The sequence below is a fragment of the Erpetoichthys calabaricus genome, chromosome 14 (genome assembly GCF_900747795.2).
Source record: "Erpetoichthys calabaricus chromosome 14, fErpCal1.3, whole genome shotgun sequence".
Lineage (NCBI taxonomy): Eukaryota > Metazoa > Chordata > Cladistia > Polypteriformes > Polypteridae > Erpetoichthys > Erpetoichthys calabaricus.
In genome coordinates, this window is record NC_041407.2 from 93,178,566 (window position 1) to 93,202,314 (window position 23,749).

The following is a 23,749-nucleotide window of genomic DNA, read 5'->3' on the forward strand; positions in this document are numbered from 1 at the left end:
GAGACATCCTTCAACTTTTCAGGGCAAACATGGGTGTGGCAGTGATGTTTGCAGGCGTCCCTTTTAACGTTTTAGTCATATTTTGCAGGAAAACATTTAAGAGCTAATTTTAGCATTCACAGAAATGTCAGTGCCCTCAAGAAGCATTATAGATATTCAAATCCAAGGTATACATGTACTGGTTTGTTTAAACTTGACAAAGTATTTGAGTATTTTTAAACAAATAGGTATTTGTTTCCTCACATGCTTATGTTAGTTTAATTACTTTTTGTTTTATTTGTTTTGACATAACATTTTTTTATTATAATTGAGCTGATCAATTAGCTGATCAATTAATCATATTTATTTTTTAAATCTGAATATACTGATATTGCAGTGAAATATATTCTTTATATATAATATGCTACCATGGCTGTCCGTTTGTCTGTCCAGGATTTTAAATCACCTGTCGCTCGCAAACCGTTTGAACTATTGACCTGAAATTTGATACACATATACTACGTGACGTCTACTATCCGCGTTCATGGTGATGATTGACCTCCAGAGTTATTCCTCTTTTTATTTTTATTTTATTGTAGAATGAACTGTCAGCAACGGCCAGCAGGGCGACCGTGTGGTGCATGTGTATGTGCACCGTTCTCATTCCTACCACCTTCGCCTTCACTTCCCCTACCTCTTCATATCTTAAATCATTCTTGAGGCAGATGGAAGACTTAACAGCCAGCTTAACTGAAAAAATTAAAGAAAACATACTAAGTAATTGCAACACAAACACTGACTTAATCAGTTTTAACGCAAAAAGATGCTAACGAAAGAAGAGAAGAAGTGGGCCACTGGGGTGGAGTAAAGAAGAGCTGCTCAGGAAGCAGCAAGCACATCAACATCTGGGCAAACGAATGCTAAACGTACAGAGAAAGAGGATAAAAACTAGGAATGCTCAAGTCAAGTGTATTCACTTCATGTTATTGTGCAGTGCGCCGTTACTGGTATTTCTATATTATTTCCAGTGTTTTTGGTGGTGCTGCTTCAGAGATTCACCTTTTTAGGTTTTAACCCCATTTCTTGTCATTGTATGGAGTTTGCACTGGAACAGTGTGTGTTTTTTTATTTTTTTTTATTTTTTTTTAATGGTGGCTGGAGTGCCAATCCTGCCACCAACCCCCAATTAAGAACAATATATACATTATCTAAACCTGTTTATTCAGAGCAGGAACCTGGAGCCTACCGCAGCAGGTTTGGATGCAAGGCAGGAAAAATCCCTGGTATGCAATATGTATGATAAGGCTGATGTTAAGAACAAAAAGAATATATTTCAACAATCTATTTTGAGAGAGAGAGAAAAATATTGAAAAAAAGGAGACAAATATTTTAAAGTATAATTCAGCTAATGGATTACTTTCACAATATCAGGTATTTTGAGTTGTGAATATGAACTAAAAAGATTAATAAATTAATTTTAGATTAATATAGATTAATAAATATAGAATAAATACAAAAACCCATTATTAGTATGTTTAGTTTTTCATCACTTGGCAGACTCTTCGCCTACCTACCTTTGTTTGTATCGCTTCATTGTAAAACAATGTTTTTAAAGCAAAAGTGATTGGTCAGCAACAATATGCTGATCTTGTATGGTGACCTAGTCAGTCTCTCAATCAGTGCCGTTTAATTTTCAAAAACTGGAAGTGATGTCCCATAAATGTTCTTGTATACTCAGATATGGGGATGGATATTTGAGGAGTAAACTGCAAGACAATGATTATATTTTTATATTATGTACATCAAGGAACCATCGACAACAAATAAAATCAAATTATTAATATATTGAACAATTATTATAAAAGTAAAGTTGAAAAAATCGAGTATGTGTTCAGGTAAAGTACCACTTCCGGGTGATGGATTTGGCCCAAAAATTAATACAAATCCATAATTGTGGTGTTACAACCACATGCCGAATTTCATCCATCTATCTAGTTGCGTTTTTGAGTTACCGTGTTTACACAGACACACACACGTGCATGCGCGCACACACACACAATTCCAAAAAACAGTATTTTTGGACTCTGGGAGGTCTATAATGTCAAGATTCACCAAAATATCGAGGTCAAATTTTTTCATGATTACTATACTTTCTCTGTACTTCGTATATGAGAAAGTAAAAACGATTTCTCCTGTGCGAAGTGGCAGGTGAATTGCTGTCAACAAAAAGTAGTCAACTGAGAAATAAACTGAAACGTTACTCACTCGTGATTTTTCTGTCCATATAGTAAACATTTTGTTGACCAGCACATTCTGATTTCAGCCATTTGAATTATATCTTGATATACAACAAGCGCAATGAAAGGCGGCACGTAAATCGCTTTCTATTCCACGCACTTTACGCGCATATTCAGCTCGCTCTGTCACCGCAAATGCTGTGTGAACACCCACCCTCCATCATCAGCCGCCATTCACTGGATGAATATGTGCGGGCAGCACGTGGTGGATAACTTTCTGTTTTAGAGTTAAAACTTAAAAGGGTTAAAGACTAACAGCAAGAATATTCATTCAAAAACGAAAACTAAAAATATTTTAGTAATTTTTTTTATTTCAGTTAGTCTTTCCAGCTACTTTAATAGTTTCGTTTAGTTTTAGTTTTTCATTTCGGTTTTGTTAATTATTTTATTTCAGTTTACGAAAATGTTTTTTTAATAATAGTTTCAGTTTTGATTTTAATTTTCGTTAACTATAATAACCTTGGTTCTTTACTATCATTTTTTTGAGACTTTTGAATTTTAGTACTTTCATAATCTCTAACCTGTTCTGCATGTGTATCGCACTAACGTTTTTGAATTCTTTAGGACGTTCTACTTTGTCATCTACTCTTTGTCTTTTATTTCTGGCCCCGGGGTAATGGTTAAATCTCTTGGCACAAAGTCTTGTCTCGCGGGATGTGAAATTATCTCTCTGAAAAAGTTTTGTCTTGTCCTAGGATTTTTTGTATATAATAGAGAGATATGCATATGTTTATATATATGTGTGTGTGTATATATATATATATATATATATATATATATATATATATATATACACACACACACACATATACTGTACATGTCCTTTTAATAAAATAAGTAATTCTGGAAAATAAAAAAAGATGGATGTTTGGCTATGTAAATGATTGTAATAAGGTTCTGTATGTGTAATTCACCTTGAGATAGTGTTCAATGTATAGACATTTGTTATAGCAAATAGACTGTTAGTTGGAAGATCTATAGAGGCATTGTTTTCAAAAAAGCAACACCTTTTCTTGTAACGAATAAACTGTTAGAAGCTTGTTATCTTAAGCATGTTGACAGGCTGTCACCAGAGTTAAAGTGTAACCATATGCTTATTGCATAGCCAATTTTTGATAACAAGGGAAGGTTACTAATATGAGCATGTTTCTTCTTTTTCCAGACACTATCCCAAGCAGTCTTTTACAACTGTGGCAGACACTCCAGAGAACCTGCGCCTCAAACAGCAGAGTGAGCTTCAGAGTCAGGTATTTGTCCAGAAGAAGTTGTCCTCTTTTTCTCTTTATTTATTGACTTCAACGTGTTCTTACAATACACATCTTACAGACCAAGGCAGTGTTACAGTAATTCAGTCATAACAGTTCTGTTACATAAGAGACAGACTTCTTTTAGACTTCCAAGGCGGGTGAAATTTAGGGGATATTTTACACCAAGGGGAATACGTTTTTGCTTACTGGAACCTCTGTGTGGGACTGACCCTGAAAGATCTGTATCTCTATACTTGCCAGTGGTCAAGAGCACCACTTACTGATCACAAACAAGAAGACTGCAAGTACAAGTTGCTGAAGTGAGGTTCCTGCACAGGGTTGCTGGATTCCCTTCTGTGATATGGTGAGGAGCTCAGTAGAACATGAAGACCATGGAGTAAATCTGCTCCTTCCTATGACTGAGAAGAGGCAATTAAAGTTTTAAGATGCTCCCTGACTGCATAATATACAGCTAAGAAGAAAGAGGTGGATACACATAAATATGTATTTTACTAATCCCAGTGCAAAATTGTAGTGTTACAGCAGCTGACACCCAAAAAATAGAAATAGATTATTTGCGTATCCTGTGCAAGAGACTGATTATGTTTCAGTTACACTTTTTTTTATGGGAAGATATGGTTGAGTAAGAAATCTACTCCTTTTGTCCTCTATCTCTTCCTGTTTCCAGTAGCCTGAGCGAGACTGTGGAAGGCTGCCATTGGTTCATATTCACTTGAACAGGTTTGAGTAATACTGCTTTGAAATGTTGAAAATAGCAGCTGAGTTATTCATCTGAGGACCAAGTACATTTCTGCTCTGTGCTGGCTGGTGACAGTTTGTCATTTCTGACTTCCTGTGTTGTAAATGCAGAACTGCTTCATTCCTTATAAGGGCAAGCGTGCTTTGTATTCTTGTGGTTTGTATTGTTGATAACAGTGTTAGTGAGCTGATCAAATCCCCAAAATAAACTACGCTATTCATTAACCTCACCTAACACAACATGGGAATAATTAGAGCAGAGTTTAGCTTGCACAGAACCACATCTTCTCAGTGAGCTTAGTATGCTGCAGTGCTTGGTGGTTTTGCACAAGCTATGTTTGAACCTTTTATGTCTAATATAATCTTGTGATATCTCTCACCCCCAGTTTTCCTTTTCAGTGCTTGAGATTTGCTTCTTTTCATTCTTTCCGCCTCATCCTTCCTGGTCTTTTCAGTTTACTCTATCTGAACGCTTCAGGGCCCGTGTTCATGGAGTGTCTCAGATTTACTCCTAGGAATTGCACTAAAAGGTGCTCTAGAATAAGAACTTGTCCTACCTCAGAGTAGGACATAAGAACTGTTTATGAAGCATCTTAGTCCCAGCCTCATCTGAGAGTAGGAATTCACAATTGAGAGTGCGATTTTATAGCACCGCTTGCCACAATTCGACACTTATGATGACGCTTTATAGTTTTCTGATACTAACGTTGAGGCTCCACCACAAAGATGATGATAATAATCAAAGAAGAAGGAAAATGTAACAAGGTTGGATATTGCGCAAAGCTGCACGTAATTGTTGCCACTTTGCAACATCATGAATAACACAGCAATGAACAGCGAGATTGTTAACAACAGCAGCATTTACTTCTATAGCACATTTTCATACAAATGATGTAGCTCAAAGTGCTTTACAGGATGAAGAAAGAGAAAAAAGACAAAATAACTAAGAAAATAGAATAAAAGTAAGGTCTGATGGCCAGGGAGGACAGAAAAAACAAACAAAACCTCCAGACAGCTGGAGGAAAAAAAAAATCTGTAGGGGTTCCTAGGCCACAAGACCACCCAGCCCCCTCTAGGCATTCTCCTCAACATCAATGACCTCACAATCAGTCCTCATGGTATTCAAGGTTCACATGGAAGAACTTGATGATGATGGTCATGTGGACGTCTGGCCTTTAATCCATCAATGTAGGGACTTTGATCAGGTGGTGGTGGCGCAGATTACCACCAATAGTCAATAGCGAGACGCACACACCATATGAGAGTAAAGCCCGATAACTGGCACATTTATTTAGTAATGAACACTCCAGGGATTGTTTCTGTCTTGCACACTATGCTTGCTGGGATAGTCTCCAGCTTCCTCTCAACCCTGCTCAGGATAAAGTGAGTGTAGAAAATGGGTACAGCAGTGAAGACATGAGGCAACAAACTAAACAGCAGCCCGTTGGAGACGACATCCTACAAAGACGCTGGAGGTGGATTGGGCGCACCCTCTGGAGACCTGCAACTGGCATCTCAAGATAAGCCCTCACCTGGAACCCACAAGGGAAGAGGAAGAGGGTCGGCCAAAATAACTCCTGGTGCCGTGACCTGGACGAAGACATGAGGAGGATTGGCCTCACGTGGGGACAGCTGGAGAAGCTTGCCCAGGACTGAAAAGGCTGGACGGAGCGGAGTTGAGGCCTATGTCCCAGACGGGACCACGGGTGGAGATGAGATGAGAAAAATGGATAGATGAATGGATGATCCACAACCTTACTTTCAGATGTTTTTCTCACTATTATGCCAACAGAGAATACCTCGTAAAGTCACAGTTTTACTGAAAGCAGTCACAGCTGTTCTTGCACTGCTTGTGAAGTCACATTCACTCTTCAGTATTCTGATCATCTGTCACTGTGCCATGCCAGTCTCCGTGATCCCCCTTATTTCCAGCACCCCGAGATTCTCCACTTGCCTCTTGTTCCAGCCCTGCTCCATGGTAATGTGTTGGCTGTTACTATCATATTGCTCTTGATTCACATATGTGTGCTTATCCACATTTAGGGTCGTGATCTTTAAGTGCCTGCCGATTAGCATGATTGCCGCTTGCTTTAATATTACCTCACATGGAGTGTTGGGTAAACGTATAAAATTTCCACTATTACCTCATGTATCGTAAGAGTGTTTAAAGTTTGGTGCAAAACTCGAGAAATGCCTGGTCATGACTTACTCAAATCATCAATGTCACAAAGCTGCAATTTTACACATAACATTAACACGATCATTTCTGCTGGCTGCACTTGGCATCTCCATATAGATGGAGTAATCACATGATTTACATTAATTATGAATATTTTTCCATATCTGTCAAATCAGTATCTTTTTATGAGTTCATTGTGTTGGAAATACTGAACAACATTCAGCTTTTCCTGTAATGTGCGTGGCAGCCTCTGCCTTAATGGCATCTTCTGGCAGTTGCCTAGCGAGTTAGGACAACTCATAAGCTCTCCTAAATCCAGGTGAAGGTAGGAGTAGTTTGCTAACTTAGGGAACTTGATAACATGCTTTTCCTCTTACTCCTAAGAGTAGGACCGAAATTGAAACTCTCTTTGAAAATTTTGAGCCAGTTAGGACCATTTTCAAACTCTGAGACGCTTGATAAATACGGGCCCAGATCTTAATGTTATAATGGTTTGCTGGGTATAAAGTATCACATATCCAACTGCATCTTCCATATTATATTGTGGTACTTCTTGCCACCCCACCCTGCCCTCAGGAAATGAGCATGTCTACTCCAAAAGTCCCATTTCCTTCATTATGTATTGCAATGTGGTGATCAGGACAGCGGCAGTGTGTTTGAAAAATGTGAAGTCTTGCACTACCTGAAACTTGGTTCAGTATGCCATTTGTAGTAAAGCGTCTCACATTGTTCAGGTTGTGTCGTTTTCATCAAGCTTGTATTCTTCTAGGTTTGTTCCCTTTGCCAGTTTCTTCAGACTGGCTAGGAATGTGTACTGGTTAATGAATGAGTTTCCAGGGATCAGCATGGTGTTTTCCAGTATTCTGATATTCAAGGTGCCTCTAGGGCAGGGGTCTCCAACTCGTTGCTCGCAACCCCTTTCTAAGTAGCTCACCAAAGGGTTAATGAATTCTACATAAATTTGAAAACTTGATTAGTCAAATTAGGGGTGTGCGATCTTTCCAAAAAATCATATCACGATCCATAATCTGAATTGCAATCTATCTTTTCAATGTGGCATACACGTAAGAGAATATCCGGACTCAAACTCATCAAGACCTAAGTAACACTTTATTTTAAATATCATACAAAGTTGAATTCAATTGTTCTCTCGTTCGCTAGCAAAGTGGAGTTAAGGACCCCGTCCTGAAGCTGGCGAGTGAGTGAGGAAGGCCCCTCCCTTCGGCCCGCTGCATGTTTTTCGGATTCGCGCAGATAAATCAGTACTGCAAGTGATCTATGATACATAGTGAAATGAGAGAAGTCGTAAAATCAACCGGAATGTTCAATCAAATTATAGAAAAAAAAAACAATCTAAATCCGTTAAGTAGTTCTCTCGTGAAAAGCGGACAGACATACAGACAGAGAAACATTGGATTTTATATATTATATATTAGTAAACCTTCAAAATAATGTGCAGTTAAAGTCTCAACAGCATTCTCAGCATTTCTGGAGCTTAGTAGAGCGAGATAACTATAAGAATCTTCATCAAGCAGCTCTGAAAATGTCTGCTTTGTTTGGGTCTCCATACCTCTGTGAGTCTGACATGAATGTCATGAAATCAAAGTTCAGAACAAGACTGACAGACGAACATTGAAATGACTCCATAAGAGTGAACCTCAGTGGCTCCACTCCACGATACACCTCAGTGCCAGTCATCTGATGAACTAAAAAACACATCACACGTGCAACTGGACCTGTGAATAAAGTGACACAGTGATATGTGACAAAATGACAAATGAATAAGGAATATCTGTGTATTTGGAATTGCATTGTTTTGTTTTGACAGCATTCATGTTTTAATTCAATAGTGTGAGATACACTCGAAATGCTTACAGACATACAAAATGCACTTGCAGGTGAACTAAATATTTTTTGTGATGTTTTAATGCAAAATGTGAGTTGTGGACACCAACATTTTGTAAATGTTCAGGCAAAACAAGCTTATTCAGTGTGTTTGGGTTGAAATAAGCTATGAGAATACACGTTAGAAAACATGAGGAGCTCTTGGCCATTTTCATTCTGTAAAAGTAGCTCTCAGGGGAAAAGGGTTGGAGACCCCTGAACTAGGAAGATCCTTCATGGAGATGCTTAAGCTTTTTACCGGTGTGCTCCCCTCTGGGTATTGAGAGTTTTGTTTTAGCCCAATCAACCGTCAATCAGTTTTAAGTTTACAGATAGATAGATACCTTATTGATCCCAGGGGGAATTCAAGAAAGAAAGAAATCTTGCTTTGTGTAAACAAATTTCCTGCCACTCACTTGTGTTGTAAAAAGATCCATATTCATAGTAAACAAAAGCTCTGCACACGTAGTGGACAAACAATCGAGAAGGAGTTCTACTCTGTAAGTAAAGAATAGGAAAGAAAAATGCCGTAACACAGACGAAGCTACAGGTTAGGCTGCCACTTGCGTCAGCGCCTGTAAACAGTTTTTGGTTTACCTTAAACTTTATTTTCCAATTACTTTTTAACGTTTCCTCGAAAAATAGTCGGATCCATTCTGATTTATTTTTTACCCTAAGTCAACTTAAGTAAATGCCTCTGCTTATTAATACATGACAGTGCGTCGTTATTTGGCATAGTAGACTGGGAGCATCATTCCAAGGTGTTTAACAGAAACAGAGCTATACGTCAGTTGATCACACACAAACATAATACTCTCACTATGCGTATTGAGAAACAACGTAATAATACTAGGTGGGGCCTCCTTTTACTTTTCAAAGCAGCCTCACTTCTTCATGGCAAGGATTCCACAAATTCCACAAGATGTTGGAAACACTGAAGCACACTGAACTCATTGTCATGTTTATGAAACCAGTTTAAGACGACTTTTGCTTTGTGACATGGAGTATTATAATGTTGGTAAGTAGCCGTTAGAAGAAGATGGGTAAATTGTGGCCATGAAGGGTTGCACATGGTGAGCAATGATAATCAAATAGGCCGTGGCATTCAAGTCATAATTGATTGGTGTTAAAGGGCCCAAAATGTGCCAAGAATACATTCCCTACACCAGTACACCACCAACACCAGCCTGAACTGTTGACACAAGGCAGGTTGGATCCATGCTGTTGGCGCCAAATTCTACCTGTTTTGTCTGTGTGCCTTAGCAGAAATGGAGATTCATCAGACCAGGCTATATTCTTCCAGTCTTCAGCTGTCCAGCTTGGTCAGCCTGTGCCCACTGCAGTTTCAACATTCAGTTTCTGGCTGACTGGAGTGGAACCCAACATGTTCTTCTGCTGTTGTAGCTCATTTGACATGTTGTGCACTGAGAGTTGTTTTTCTGCTCATCACAGTTGTATAGAGTGGCCATCTAAGTTACTGTAGCCTTTTTGTCATCTTGAACAAGTCTGGCCATTCTCCTCTGACCTCTCATCAACAAGGCAGTTCCATCCACAGTGCTGCTACTCACTGGATGTTTCGTTGTTTTTGATACCATTCTGAGTAAACTCTAGACACTGATGTGTGTGATCAGCCCCCAAAATTACAGAAACATTCACACCAGCTCCTCTGGCACCAACAATCATGCCACAGTCACATTTTCCCCATTCTGGTGTTCGATGTAAACATTAACTGAAGCTCCTGACCTGCATCTGTGTGATTTTGTGCCAGGCGCTGCTGCCACATGATTGGCTGATCAGGTAATGACATGGATAAGCAGGTGTACATGTGCTTCTGATAATTTGCTCAGTAAGTCTATATGGTTACGTTGCTAAGAACTGAAGCTGCATGCATTGCCTTACATTTTAGATTACATCTGTCTACATTATGAAATTATGCATTAATGAAATTAACTACTGCATGTATTAAAAGTAATTGAATGCATACTTCTGTTAGATTAAAGGTGTAATGTCACTTTCTAATAATCTATTTCAGGTGCGCTATAAGGAGGATTTTGAGAAGAACAAGGGCAAAGGGTTCAGTGTTGTCACAGACACTCCAGAGCTTCAGAGAATCAAGAAAACACAGGATCAAATCAGTAATGTATGTGCACAAGACCTCTTATAGCACTGAGGTTTCTGTCCGTCATCTTTTTATATTTTTGGGACATCCTTTTCTGTATTCATTTATTTATCAGTGTTATTTAAATACATTTTAATATTTCATAATGTCTATTTGCCATAGCTGCCTTTGTTGACAAGTCCATAGTCTCTTCTTCTTTACAGACAATAGCCCAAGTGTATTTTAATCTGCTACTTTGACTGCCACTGTAGGGCTCTACTAAGATATGAAACCACAGAGATGTGTATTATGGAGGGATGTGTTTTATTTACAGAATGCTCATAATGATATGTTTGTGGTCCTAAGATATGATATCTGCATAGCTTTTGTGGATAATGCCCTTTTCTGGCCTATAATGTCTTTTGAAAGTGCTCTGACTGGCATATGCCAGCTTTGAGTTTGCTGTAAATTTAGTAATTGCGAAGGCGGTGTGCTAATTAATGCTTTCGTGATTAGTGCTTTCGCAGTGGCGGAGTGAAGTCTATAATCTATACCTCACTGCCCTCCCATTAGTGGATTAAAGGGTGTTGCTGGAGGGATGGGTGGCCTGTATTCCGGATACACACACACACACACACACACAAATACCAGGGGATGTATTGCTTTGAGCCATGAAAGTGTATCTTCTTTGTCTCCCCTCTGATTTCTAAAGATTAGGGGCTGTTTTCTGTGTTCATTAGCAGTCCTATCTGGCCATCTACTAGCCAAGGGCAGCTCTTTGTGTGAGAAGATTTTTAGAGTGGTGAGGATCACAGGGAGAGGAAGAAAACCTTGATGCTTGAAGTATAGCTGGGCTGAGCAATTTGTTGGTTCTACATATTGTATCCGACATCATCGCCTTTAACTTTTAAAAGATTATTCCATCCATCCATTATCCAACCCGCTATATCCTAACTACAGGGTCATGGGGGTCTGCTGGAGGCAATCCCAGCACACACAGGGAGCAAGGCAGGAAACAAATCCCGGGCAAGGCGCCAACCCACCGCAGTAAAAGATTATTCATTTGTGTTAATTATTTCTAAGCAGATCCACTTTAAGCATCTGGATGACTTTTTGACTGGACTTGTTCTTTCAGTAGAAGCATAGAAATTATAGAGTTAACAAACCCCAGGAATTATCTGAGATTTTCTTTTTCACATATATAGGGAGGACTGAATAATTTAATTTTCCAAGTTGACAACTTTCATCCTAAATAAGGGAGTGGGCATCCAGAAAGATGTTAAGGTCTGCCATCACCAGTATCACTTTTGTGTATATGCCATGCACTCAAAACAGTATTATAGCTGGAAAACTGAAAAGTAGGAATTTAAAATCATCTCTAACCTTTATGCTATTAAACTCTGCTTCCAAAAGCTGCATGGAGCTCAGATTCCATCAAATACCTTTGCTTCAATGCATCCCTAAAGCCACTAATCAGAGGGGATGTCAAACTTGATGACCACAGTCACCCATCTTGTCACTTGATTTTTAGAAATCACTGGGGATGTCAAATTACATGACTGTGCAAAGATTTTACAGCACAGTTTCACATTTCCAAAGTAATCCATACTCTCCGCTTTTTCTGAAGGCCAGTAACGTGCTGCCTGATGGATACTGGTGTCAGTGCAGAGGTCTTACGGGTATGGCGAGTTCAGCCACATTCTTAGCCCATTTTGTCGGTGTTCCCCTGTGCTGTGTAAACATGAGACATATGAAAGATAAACCTCATTTATGTTTGTGAGGTGAAAAACACCCACGTTCATCACAGCATATTGTACTTCTAGGTGACTGTTCATTGGAGGTCAGCTGTCATGCACCCAGAGCCCACCTCAGTGACTTGAGACAAAATTAAACTTGTAACTGTTTTCCCCTTAGCTGGAATGAAAGCCTTTTTTCTTTATTTCAGAAACTATCCAATTTCAAGACACTTTTTAAACAGCTATTCTTAGAAAACAGGTTTCTATAAAATTATTGAGTTTGCTGTAGACTTTAGAAAATCCACAAGCAAATCTCTCGAGAGTGCGTCACTCGTGCCAATGCTTGATATTTTGCACATTTAACCAGGCAGTCTTTTATTGTTTTGGTCAAACTTACAGAGACCCAAGAATTATTCCACGTCTTGGTCTGGGAATTTGCCGGATTGAGTTTTCTTGGATTGTTAACTTAGCTTTGTTAATGACACCTGCATTCAAAAAATGTAAATAGTTTTTTTTTTTTTTTTTTTATTTAAAAAGTAATGTTTTCTACTGAACAATCTCAGAATTGTATCTCTAGTGTTCTGGCAGGCTCTTTGACAGCCTGTTCTTTGCCAGCTCCAGTCTTAGTCCACCAGAGTTGCATTTCTCATCTGCACATAACTAATGGAGTAGACGGCAAAGTGCAGCTTTTAATATCGCGGACTCTCAAAATTCATTTGGCTGTTGGCTCTGCTGTTCTGGTTTGTTGTTTGTGTGATTTCTCCCACTTCAGAATTTTTACAGTAGGTTAAAGTCTCCCTGGGTGTGGCTGATGCTATTCTTACTTTTTCAGTAGGGTAGGTTCTCTGCAGGAAGTGAGTCAACAGCAGGAGGATTTCTGTGCCTACTACTCTTGATGTAGCTCACTGGTGTCCACTGCCCATATAATGGAAGCCTGGGCAGTGAGGAGGTGTGATGAGCTGACTAATTACGGCTTTTTTTTTTGAGTTTCTGCGTGTAGGTACATAGCTGTAGCCTGACTATTAAAGTATTTATACAGTGAAGGTGAGTAATGGCACTGTGCTGTGCAGTACACTGCACTTCACAACTGGACACAACTGTACAGTTATGTTCACATTACGAGACTGAAGTGACTCAAATCCAGTTTTTTGGCTTAATGTGACACAAATCTGAAGTTTTCATGGCTGTGTGGACACAGAAATCCAATATGTTTGAATCAGATCCAAGTTACTTTCATACAGTGCATCCGGAAAGTATTCACAGCGCATCACTTTTTCCACATTTTGTTATGTTACAGCCTTATTCCAAAATGGACTAAATTCATTTTTTTCCTCAGAATTCTACACACAACACCCCATAATGACAACGTGAAAAAAGTTTACTTGAGGTTTTTGCAAATTTATTAAAAATAAAAAAACTGCGAAATCCCATGTACATAAGTATTCACAGCCTTTGCTCAACACTTTGTCGATGCACCTTTAGCAGCAATTACAGCCTCAAGTCTTTTTGAATATGATGCCACAAGCTTGGCACACCTATCCTTGGCCAGTTTCGCCCATTCCTCTTTGCAGCACCTCTCAAGCTCCATCAGGCTGGATGGGAAGCGTCGGTGCACAGCCATTTTAAGATCTCTCCAGAGATGTTCAATCTGATTCAAGTCTGGGCTCTGGCTGGGCCACTCAAGGACATTCACAGAGTTGTCCTGAAGCCACTCCTTTTGATATCTTGGCTGTGTGCTTAGGGTCGTTGTCCTGCTGAAAGATGAACCGTCGTCCCAGTCTGAGGTCAAGAGCACTCTGGAGCAGGTTTTCATCCAGGATGTCTCTGTACATTGCTGCAGTCATCTTTCCCTTTATCCCGACTAGTCTCCCAGTTCCTGCCGCTGAAAAACATCCCCACAGAATGATGCTGCCACCACCATGCTTCACTGTAGGGATGGTATTAGCCTGGTGGTGAGCGGTGTCTGGTTTCTTCCAAACGTGACTCCTGGCATTCACACCAAAGAGTTCAATCTTTGTCTCATCAGACCAGAGAATTTTCTTTCTCATGGTCTGAGAGTCCTTCAGGTGCCTTTTGGCAAACTCCAGGCGGGCTGCCATGTGCCTTTTACTAAGGAGTGGCTTCCGTCTGGCCACTCTACCATACAGGCCTGATTGGTGGATTGCTGCAGAGATGGTTGTCCTTCTGGAAGGTTCTCCTCTCTCCACAGAGGACCTCTGGAGCTCTGACAGAGTGACCATCGGGTTCTTGGTCACCTCCCTGACTAAGGCCCTTCTCCCCCGATTGCTCAGTTTAGATGGCCGGCCAGCTCTAGGAAGAGTCCTGATGGTTTCGAACTTCTTCCACTTACGGATGATGGAGATCACTGTGCTCATTGGGACCTTCAAAGCAGCAGAAATTTTTCTGTAACCTTCCCCAGATTTGTGCCTTGAGACAATCCTGTCTCGGAGGTCTACAGACAATTCCTTTGACTTCATGCCTGGTTTGTGCTCTGACATGAACTGTCAACTGTGGGACCTTATATAGACAGGTGTGTGCCTTTCCAAATCAGGTCCAATCAACTGAATTTACCACCAGTGGACTCCAATTAAGCTGCAGAAACATCTCAAGGATGATCAGGGGAAACAGGATGCACCTGAGCTCAATTTTGAGCTTCATGGCAAAGACTGTGAATACTTATGTACATGTGCTTTCTCAATTTTTTTATTTTTAATAAATTTGCAAAAACCTCAAGTAAACTTTTTTCACGTTGTCATTATGGGGTGTTGTGTGTAGAATTCTGAGGAAAAAAATGGATTTAATCCATTTTGGAATAAGACTGTAACATAACAAAATGTGGAAAAAGTGATGCACTGTGAATACTTTTTGAATGCACTGTATGTGATCCTAAACCAGCAACGTAACTGCTTCATGGCCAAGTAACATGAATGAGAACAGGCAGATCGGAATTCCTGTGTTTTTTTTTTTTTTGTTTGTTTGTTTTTTTGCCAGTATGCAAGGGCTGGGTGCTGTTGTCATCAGTCAGCACCGGCAGTGCGGCAAAACAAAAATGGAGGAGAGCTACAACAGTCACGGTCCAACCATTGCTGTGGCAGCAATAGCTGCGAAAACAGCAAAAGATAGCTATCTGGCTTTTTTTTTCTTTTTTTGCCTTCTTGACCTAATCCTGTGCAGCAATGCATACATTAGCTTTGTCGGTTTTAATACTACGAGTTGTCCCACAGATATGACGCTTTTTGTTGTTGGTGTTGCAGGTAACTTGTGGACAAACGTATAAATGTGCACATGCGTGCCATTTCAGAGGACAGAAGTGTTCACAATTCTAGTTTGATACAGGCCACTTGTACTGATGAATGTGAACCATCAAGATAGGCAAACCTGATATGAGGAAAAAATCGGAATTGAGCAATGAGGCTGCTAATGCGAACGTAGCCTAGGTGTTCATGCCCATGGAGCAGCCTCACTCCCTCCATGCTGCTTTTGATTATTCAGATCCACCATCACTTGGGGGTCCTCAGTATTTATTTTCAAGTCTTGTTGATGTTGCATTCCAATGCAGTTGCGATCCAAGGACATATTGTCCACATAGATGGACATTCACAGTGTAGGATTTTCTCTTTAATTTGGTAAAAAGCCATTTTTTTCTCTCATTCTTGAGGTAATCTGGTCAGAAGCAGAAGTCACCTTATAGGAGAATCAACAGGGCACAACTGTTCATCATAAATGCAAGGTAGACAAGATTGTGGTTACAACTTTGGCTGCATCTACACCACAGCATTTTAATTTAAAAATGCAGCCATTAGTCTCCATTTTTGCCTTTCGTCCACACTACTGTTGCATTTTAATCCCCGAAAATGTAGACTTTTGAAAAGGCTTTCCAGAGCCGTATACTGAAAACACCAGGCCACTGTTGTAATGTCGATGTGTGATAATGTAGACTGTTGAAAACGCAGACTGTAGTCACACTCTGATTTGTTCGTACATATTACATGGCCCTTCCCTGATTGGATCTTGCTCATTACGATATCTCATTTCCTGATTGGTCACCCTTCAAGGAACAAAACCTTATTCCAACATAGTGGGTGCAGAAGAGTTTCTTTCTGTGGCGTTTGTTGCGTTGCTTACCTGTATGCACCTGAACTGCGTTCTGCATAGTTTGAATCAGTCATACCGGCACAAAAGGCATGTTTACCATTTGCTACAGTTTGGTGGCAGGCCGCTTGGATGCCCCTTCAAGTATTTTTCCACCGTTGCTTGCATGCCCAGTGTAGACGAATGTCTGCGTCATTTACGGTTTCAATCTTTTTAGTTTGGACAGAGATACTTTCATAAACGATGTGTAAGTGATAGTATGTTGGAGATCGTTTTCGTTTACAAAATTAATTTAAAACATACAGTAGTAGTTTGGATGCAGCCAGTTTTCTTTCTTATCATAATGATACAAGATCTAGGCATTTCACACAATACAAGACCTAAACAGTACAGCACTTGAGTATTGACCAAGTAAGCTGTCTACTGAGCAATAACTTTGAGCTTTTAAAAATTTTTATTTTAAATATAAGGATTAAGGAGTGCAACCCAATGCACATGCATTCAAGTCCACGGCTCAATAATCAAGGCAAAGGGAACTTGGAATACAATAGAGAGAAAAAAAGAAGAAGAACTTCTCAGTCAAAAGAACAGGCATAATGGTAACCTGGTGTGTGGTGTTAGTGCCTCACGGTTTTCAAGTCCTGGTTCAAGGCACTGCCCCTGTGTCTGCATGGGTTTGGTTCTTTTATGATGGAGTCATGCTGGGTAAGCCAGTTGACAGCACAAAACTGGTCCCAGTACAAGTGAGTGTTGGGGGTGTGTGGGTGAATGTGTTCTGTGACGGACTGGCATCACTTCCACTTAGTGCTGAACATGCTTTCCACAACACTGAACCAGGCAATGGTTACAGAATAGATGGGGCTTACCAAAAATAGTCATTTTTTTCCTGGTATATAGTGCATTGGTTTGGATTGTCAGTATTAGGACTGGTTACTGAGAACTGCAGACACTGATCAAGAACCAGACCTCCCTGAATGTTCTACGTGGCTTGCATTTTTTAGAAAGTCTTTCGGGAACTGCTTCTTGCACTCAGCCCATGTCCTTTCCAGCCGCTGGCCCTCTACTTACTTTAACCATTTCAGTGATATGAAACTCTGACTGAAAGAGTCACATGTTTGAATTTTGTTTTTGTGGTCTTGCTTGAAGGTGTACACCTTTGTATGTTAATGCAATAGCAAGATGATGTTGCTTACCACCGTGATATGAGCAATCACATACTCACCGATTACCTCATTTCCTCCATTTCTTTAGTTCCAAAAATGGTAGTTTTTTGACCTCCAAGCCTGATACCTCTTGTTTAAAGGGAGGGTTTGCCCTCTGCTGGTCAAGTGCAGGAAGTTCGCCAGACTTGAAAGTATTTCCTTTTTATCAGCTTGCAGTTGAGCAAATAGCCTCATTGTATGCCGAGTTTGAAGGAACAGAGGGTTTTATTGTACTTTAAAACTTGAGTCAGTCTGACCTCTCCAGGAGGCATTGTCCTTGGCATCTTTATCCATTACTCACTCTTTCAGTTAAATGTGAACCCAGTTTGTTCATTCATTTTGTAGATCAAGTACCATGAGGAGTTTGAAAAGACTCGAATGGGTAGCATAGGAGAGGAGCGCCGCAACTCCCAGGATGATGCCATCCCTAGAAGACCAGAAATGCAACAGCAGCCCCCAAAGCAAAGTAAGTGTTCCAAATAAGCGATGTGCACTGTGTGATTACGGCTGAGATTGTAGTATTAACTGAAAATTTGAATGATGTTCATAACATAAGAGGTTTGGGATAAAAAGTCAGGAAAACGGTTCACTTGCCCTAGGTGACCAATAAAGTTCTTCCACAAGTGTCTGTATCAGTAAATAAAATGCAATCGTGAACAGAGTATGAGTCATTCTGAAATATTTCTCTTGGCTTATTTAGCACGTGTCCCTCTCTTAACTTTTTCTAGGCTATCCACAACCTAGCTCAGCTTACAATTACAATGAGCCTGCAGCAGCTCCCCCTATGCGAGCTGCACCTCTGGAGCCACCAAGCGGAGGGGTGAGTAAGAAAAACACAACCCAAGGTGGCACTGCTAACGGCATGTCACGGCTTCCAATGCAATTATGGCATTTTTATAAGCAAACAAAACAGTGGGAAATGTTATTGCTGTACTGCAAAATGGATTAAGGTGCTGCTTTTTTTTTCCTCCAAAATCTGCTTGACACATAATGAAAGATTATAAATTAATGAACTTACACTGAATCCAGTTCTTTAACCCAGTGAATCGAAACGGGGAAGTCTTATGTCAAACTTCTGTACAGCACCAAGGGGATTCCACGCTGACATTTTTGTGGTTGACAGTTTTGTTTTAAAAACATTGTAACTTCCTTGGTGGTAAGTGGAATGTAAAAAAATCATTTTAAAGGGCACACAGTGCAGGTAGAAGTTAATTAGGTAAATCGTCATGATAGGCTGGTGGAGTAGTGCTAGTGAAGTACTCGTTGTGAAGCCCATTGAGCTGGCGTGTAGAGGCTTTGCTGGCTGTTTGTTATGCAAGGACTACACACTGCTTGGCATCACAGAATCTCCAAAAAGGAGAGCCATAAAGTCCACCAGGTGACTTTGGAGCAGGATGTCCGACTCATGGGCTACTGGGTGGGGTCACCTGAGCGAGGGTGTCTGATATTGCGAGACCCGAAACTCACGATAATCTCAGGATGCATCACTGATCACGTGTCCCAGCTCATCCTAGGATGTGTCTTTAAACTGTGAGGGCAATGGGAGAGGGCACAAAGTCAATGCGTTTCAAAAGAAACGGTGTTCTGCCTCGCAGAATAGCTGTTTGTTGTTCAAAGGTATATTAATATAACCTTATGAATATTCATGTAAATAGTTGTAAGGAAGCGGAAATGGAATTGCAGGAAGTCAGTAGTTAGACTTTGTGTTTCATGATTAGATAGATAGATAGATAGATAGATAGATAGATAGATAGATAGATAGATAGATAGATAGATAGATAGATAGATAGATAGATAGATAGATAGATATTATTAATCCCAAGGGGAAATTCACATATTCCAGCTGCAGCATATTGATAAAAACAACATTAAATTAAACAGTGACAACAATGTAGGTAAAACAGACAATAACTTTGAATAATGTTAACGTTTACGCCCCTGGGTGGAATTGACGAGCCGCATAGTGTGGGGGAAGAACGATCTCCTCAGTCTGTCGGTGAAGCTGCTCCTCTGTCTGGAGATGACACTGTTTGGTGGATGCAGTGGATTCTCCATGATTGACAGGAGTCTGCTCAGCGCCCATCGCTCCGCCACAGATGTCAAACTGTCCAGCTCCGTGCCTACAATAGAGCCTGCCTTCCTCACCAGTTTGTCCAGGCATGAGGCGTCCCTCTTCTTTATGCTGCCTCCCCAGCACACCACCGCGTAGAAGAGGGTGCTCGCCACAACCGTCTGATAGAACATCTGCAGCATCTTATTGCAGATGTTGAAGGACGCCAGCCTTCTAAGGAAGTATTATTATTATGTATAATAATAATATGATAATAGTAATATTATTATTATTAGTCAGTGTTAGTCCCATCGAAGCAAAGCCTTTTCACCGTACTGTTCTCGTCTTTGGTGTTTGAACCAGAAACTAAACAAGCCCCCTAACTCTAACTTCATAAAATTGGAACAAGGCGCTATCTCCTGACTCTATGAATCTTTTGTGAAGTAGAGTTTGGCTGCTGTTTAGTTTCCGATTCAAACACCAAAGACGAGAACAGTACAAACGGTGTGGTTGATTCTTCAGTTTGAATTAATAAATACAGTGGGCACCTTTCTTTGATGCATCCATAATTCAGTCCCATTGGTAGTCTCTACTTTTGATATCATGATAGTGAAAACCAGGGGCTACCTGGCTCAGCGGCTGCCAGGGCGAGAGTCTTAACAGGAATCTGATAGTATTTAGTTGGTGAAATATTTCTTTCCTGCTGTTCCTCACACTTTATTTCTCTCTCCGTTTCCCTTTCTGACAGAGGCGCTTTAAGGCAGTCTATGATTACGCAGCTGCTGATGAGGACGAAGTTTCATTCCAAGATGGGGATATCATTCTGAATGTTCAACAGATCGATGATGGTTGGATGTATGGCACAGTGGAGCGCACTGGGGAAACTGGCATGCTGCCAGCAAATTATGTGGAAGCCATGTGATGTGGGCATTCCCTGGGCATGAAAGGGGAGTGGCATCTGCAGCCCTGAAAAGAAAGTGAGAACAAGTGCCATCTCATCCTCTCCCACCTTACTTTTTCTTGCACAACAATCACCCCCCATCCTCCTTGCATCCGTGCTGTCTCCTTAACAAAAACACATTGGAACAAAGTACAGCGCATCCCCCAAACCCAAAAGTCAAACGGTTTCAAAAGTAACGCCGAGATTTGCCAGGGTGTGTCCACGACACATTCAGGTGTAAGTGACATATTCCATGTCCCGTATTGCCATTGCCTTAGCCTCTTACGAATGCCACTCTACCTTCCAGTGTTTTTGTGATGCGGAGATTCAGCTCCATGCTGAGGGGTGGAGGGGTAGATTCGGGATTCAAACTGAGCTTACGTCAAAATGAAATCACTTTGATCATTCCGCTTTATTTTTACCATTCCAGACATTAATCTTTATAAGAAATTGTGTATGTTGAAGATTTAAAAAAAAAAAAAAAAAAGTCTCTAATAATAATAATGGTTATTTTTATCAGCAGCTATTTTTCATCTCTCTTTGGAATGAGGGGATATTTTTTTTATTAAGCAAAGAAGTAGCTTTTGTATTCCTATGCCAAGCCAGCCTTCTACCCAGATTATTGCAAAGAGTTTTGACTGTCAAAAGATGAAATTACCTTGAGCACAATTTAGCCTACCTGCCAGCTGCTATTCAGCATATTTTTTTTTCCTATTTGTCTCTGAAAAGAATTTATATTAATCTTCTCTGCCGCCTTGTGTGACTTTCCCCTCTTTTATTCTTATCAGAATTTCAGTCTCCATTGTTAATCATGTTACTTTCTCCTCTCAATGTTACAACAGGGACCATAAACCACTTAGCTGCCAGGTAAACGGAGACACCCACAGCATCGTATTCCTAACCTCCACTGTGTAGTGGGGACATGCAAACAATCCAGCCGGGCCGGGACCCAAATTACATCCCATTATTTTCTGTGTCCTGCCCCTCTCTGCTTGACAGCCAAAATGACAGTAGCGTTAACGCGGGCACAACTGCTCAGCACGCAGGGCAAAGCCATTCTGTGGGGCATTGCAAGCCCTGGGTAAAAGGCTGCCCATCGTTTCTGTATGTGAGTTTTTTTTGTCATTCGGTATGCTTCACTGTGACTTAACAAAACTGTTTTTCAAAATTTAACATCTGCTAACTTAAAATGCACACATGCACAAGCATATATATATATATAATATAAATACGAGATGGAAATGTCTCATTTTTATAAGGTAGCACTTGCAACTATGATCACAGAATTCCAGGAGCAAAGTCCTCCTACCTTTACCAGTATCTGTGAGAAGTGGGGCACGTGGCTGTCACTTTGTGCGTAGCGCAAAAATAAATAAATAAAAATCCGCACTGTGTTCGTTCAGGCAGAAATATGAGACCTTTGCACCAAATGGCTTTTATGGAATTGTTGACATTTGCTAGTGCTGGAAGCCAATTTCTGTTGCATCCCCTCAGGGAATGATGCACGCTGCCTGAAATGCTCATCGTAAAACTGGAATGGTCAACATGTTCTGGAATTGGTGCTTTGAAGTTTTTGGCATTGTGTGTCTGTGTGTGAAGAGCAGAAAGGCGCAGGATGGGCTGCTGAACGCACCAAGCAGTCTCCTTAACAGAGGAGGTGTTCGTTTTGGGATTTGTTGTTGTTTTTTGTTTTTTTTGCCTTGTTTAATGAATTTGATCCTAAACCTTCAAATACTTTTGTTTCTCCTTCCATCATTTCACCTCTCCAGGATGGTGCTAATGTGTCCTTCATTGTTAGATTGTCTTCAACCTGCATATCTCCATTAAGGGTGAACTCAACTCTCTGACTGTTGAGGTTTTTAAGCCCATCTTGGTCCACGAGTAACATTCCCTCCGAGCTGGTGGCCTTGTTAAATTACTAACATGTCCATACCAAATGTGTTCAGCCAAAGTGATGCTTGGTGTTCATTATTGTTGCATTTTAAGATGACAATGTTGCATAATACCAGTACTTCAGAGCATCCATTTTATTGGGGGTATATAGTTGTTAACACAAAGACGTGTTTCTGATTTTTAGGAAGCTGAAGAGCTCTTGACCTCGGGGTGCCAGTGGATTTGGGCGCCCCAGGCTAGAACCGAAGGTCTAATTCAAGTGTGCCGTCTTGTGTAGAGTTGATGGTAAAGGGGGTCTGTCGTTTCACACCAGATTTGTTCCCTTTTTCATTTCCTAATTTCAGACATGTCAACCTGCCTTACCATTGCACAGTGACTTTGAAAATCAGTCTTAAAAACGACCTTCATAATTCTTCAATTTTGTCTTCTCTTTGGTTTCTCCTTCTGAATCATAAGCACAGTCTCAGTTCTCGTCATTCAGCTCTTACTGTTTTCACGTCGAGAACTCCCAACTTCTACATTCCTTGTGTTGTATAAATTTAGACATGTATCAATTGTTTTTCAGATTTAATAAAAATTTGTCATTTTTACCCAGTACAGTATTGTGTTGTGTTTTGATCTTTGTTTTCTGCTTTGACTTTTCCTGAAACAAACGTTAGTTTTTTCTCATCGATTTGGGCACCTGTGGATTTAAGTTTGACTCGTCTGACTACTTGATGCCACATTCTTGAGTCGTTTTAACGGATTAGCCACATTGTGGAGAGATTTTTTCATTTTTGTTCTTTATTTCGCCTTATACAATTTCTTGTATTAGGAATTTGTTAGTTTTCGCATACCCCTTGGGGTCAGAGCGCAGGGTCAGCCATTGTACAGCGCCCCTGGAGCAATTACAGGTTAAGGGTCTTGCTCAAGGGCCCAGCAGAGTAGGATCTCTTTTGGCAGTGACGGATTCGAACCGGCAACCTTCTGGATACCAGCGCAGATCCTTAACCTCAGAGCCACCACTCCACCCTGTGCCGTGCTTGCTGGATTTTCACCTTCAGTAGATGTTTGTAGTGCACCATGGGGCCAAATAATGCCAATGAAGTACAAGCCTGGGACGTGTTTCCAGGGTCAGGACCAGCCTCTAGTATGGCTGGAGTTGTCCACCATCACCACCAACAGCTGTTGTGAAGAGACAACAGGCAATCCAGGTGGGAGGGAGTTGCTTATAAGCCACTGAAGCGTCCCGCTGGCACCTGTTGCATTGGTACAGCTACTTGCATTTGTCTCCCAGCATCCTCCAATTTTGATTATCCCCAGGTGACTGCTCTTTGGGTTCACACTGCCACTCTCTAGTGGTAAAATCTCACTTAGCAAAGCAATGTGTTCACATTTGCCAGGTATCTGTTCA

At 40.6% G+C, this 23,749-nt stretch overlaps 1 protein-coding gene across 1 annotated transcript in view; it reads left to right on the top strand.

Annotated features, from left to right (window-relative positions):
• The window catches only part of lasp1 (LIM and SH3 protein 1), a 66,504-nt gene extending 43,551 nt beyond the window's left edge, over positions 1–22,953 (top strand). The window contains exons 3-7 of the mRNA XM_028819698.2: positions 3,439–3,523; positions 10,378–10,485; positions 17,819–17,939; positions 18,202–18,293; positions 20,272–22,953. Coding sequence (XP_028675531.1) covers positions 3,439–3,523; positions 10,378–10,485; positions 17,819–17,939; positions 18,202–18,293; positions 20,272–20,445 — 580 coding nt within the window. The 3' untranslated portion in view covers positions 20,446–22,953. The remainder of the gene's footprint in view (positions 1–3,438; positions 3,524–10,377; positions 10,486–17,818; positions 17,940–18,201; positions 18,294–20,271) is intronic.
• Positions 22,954–23,749: the final 796 nt, after the last annotated feature.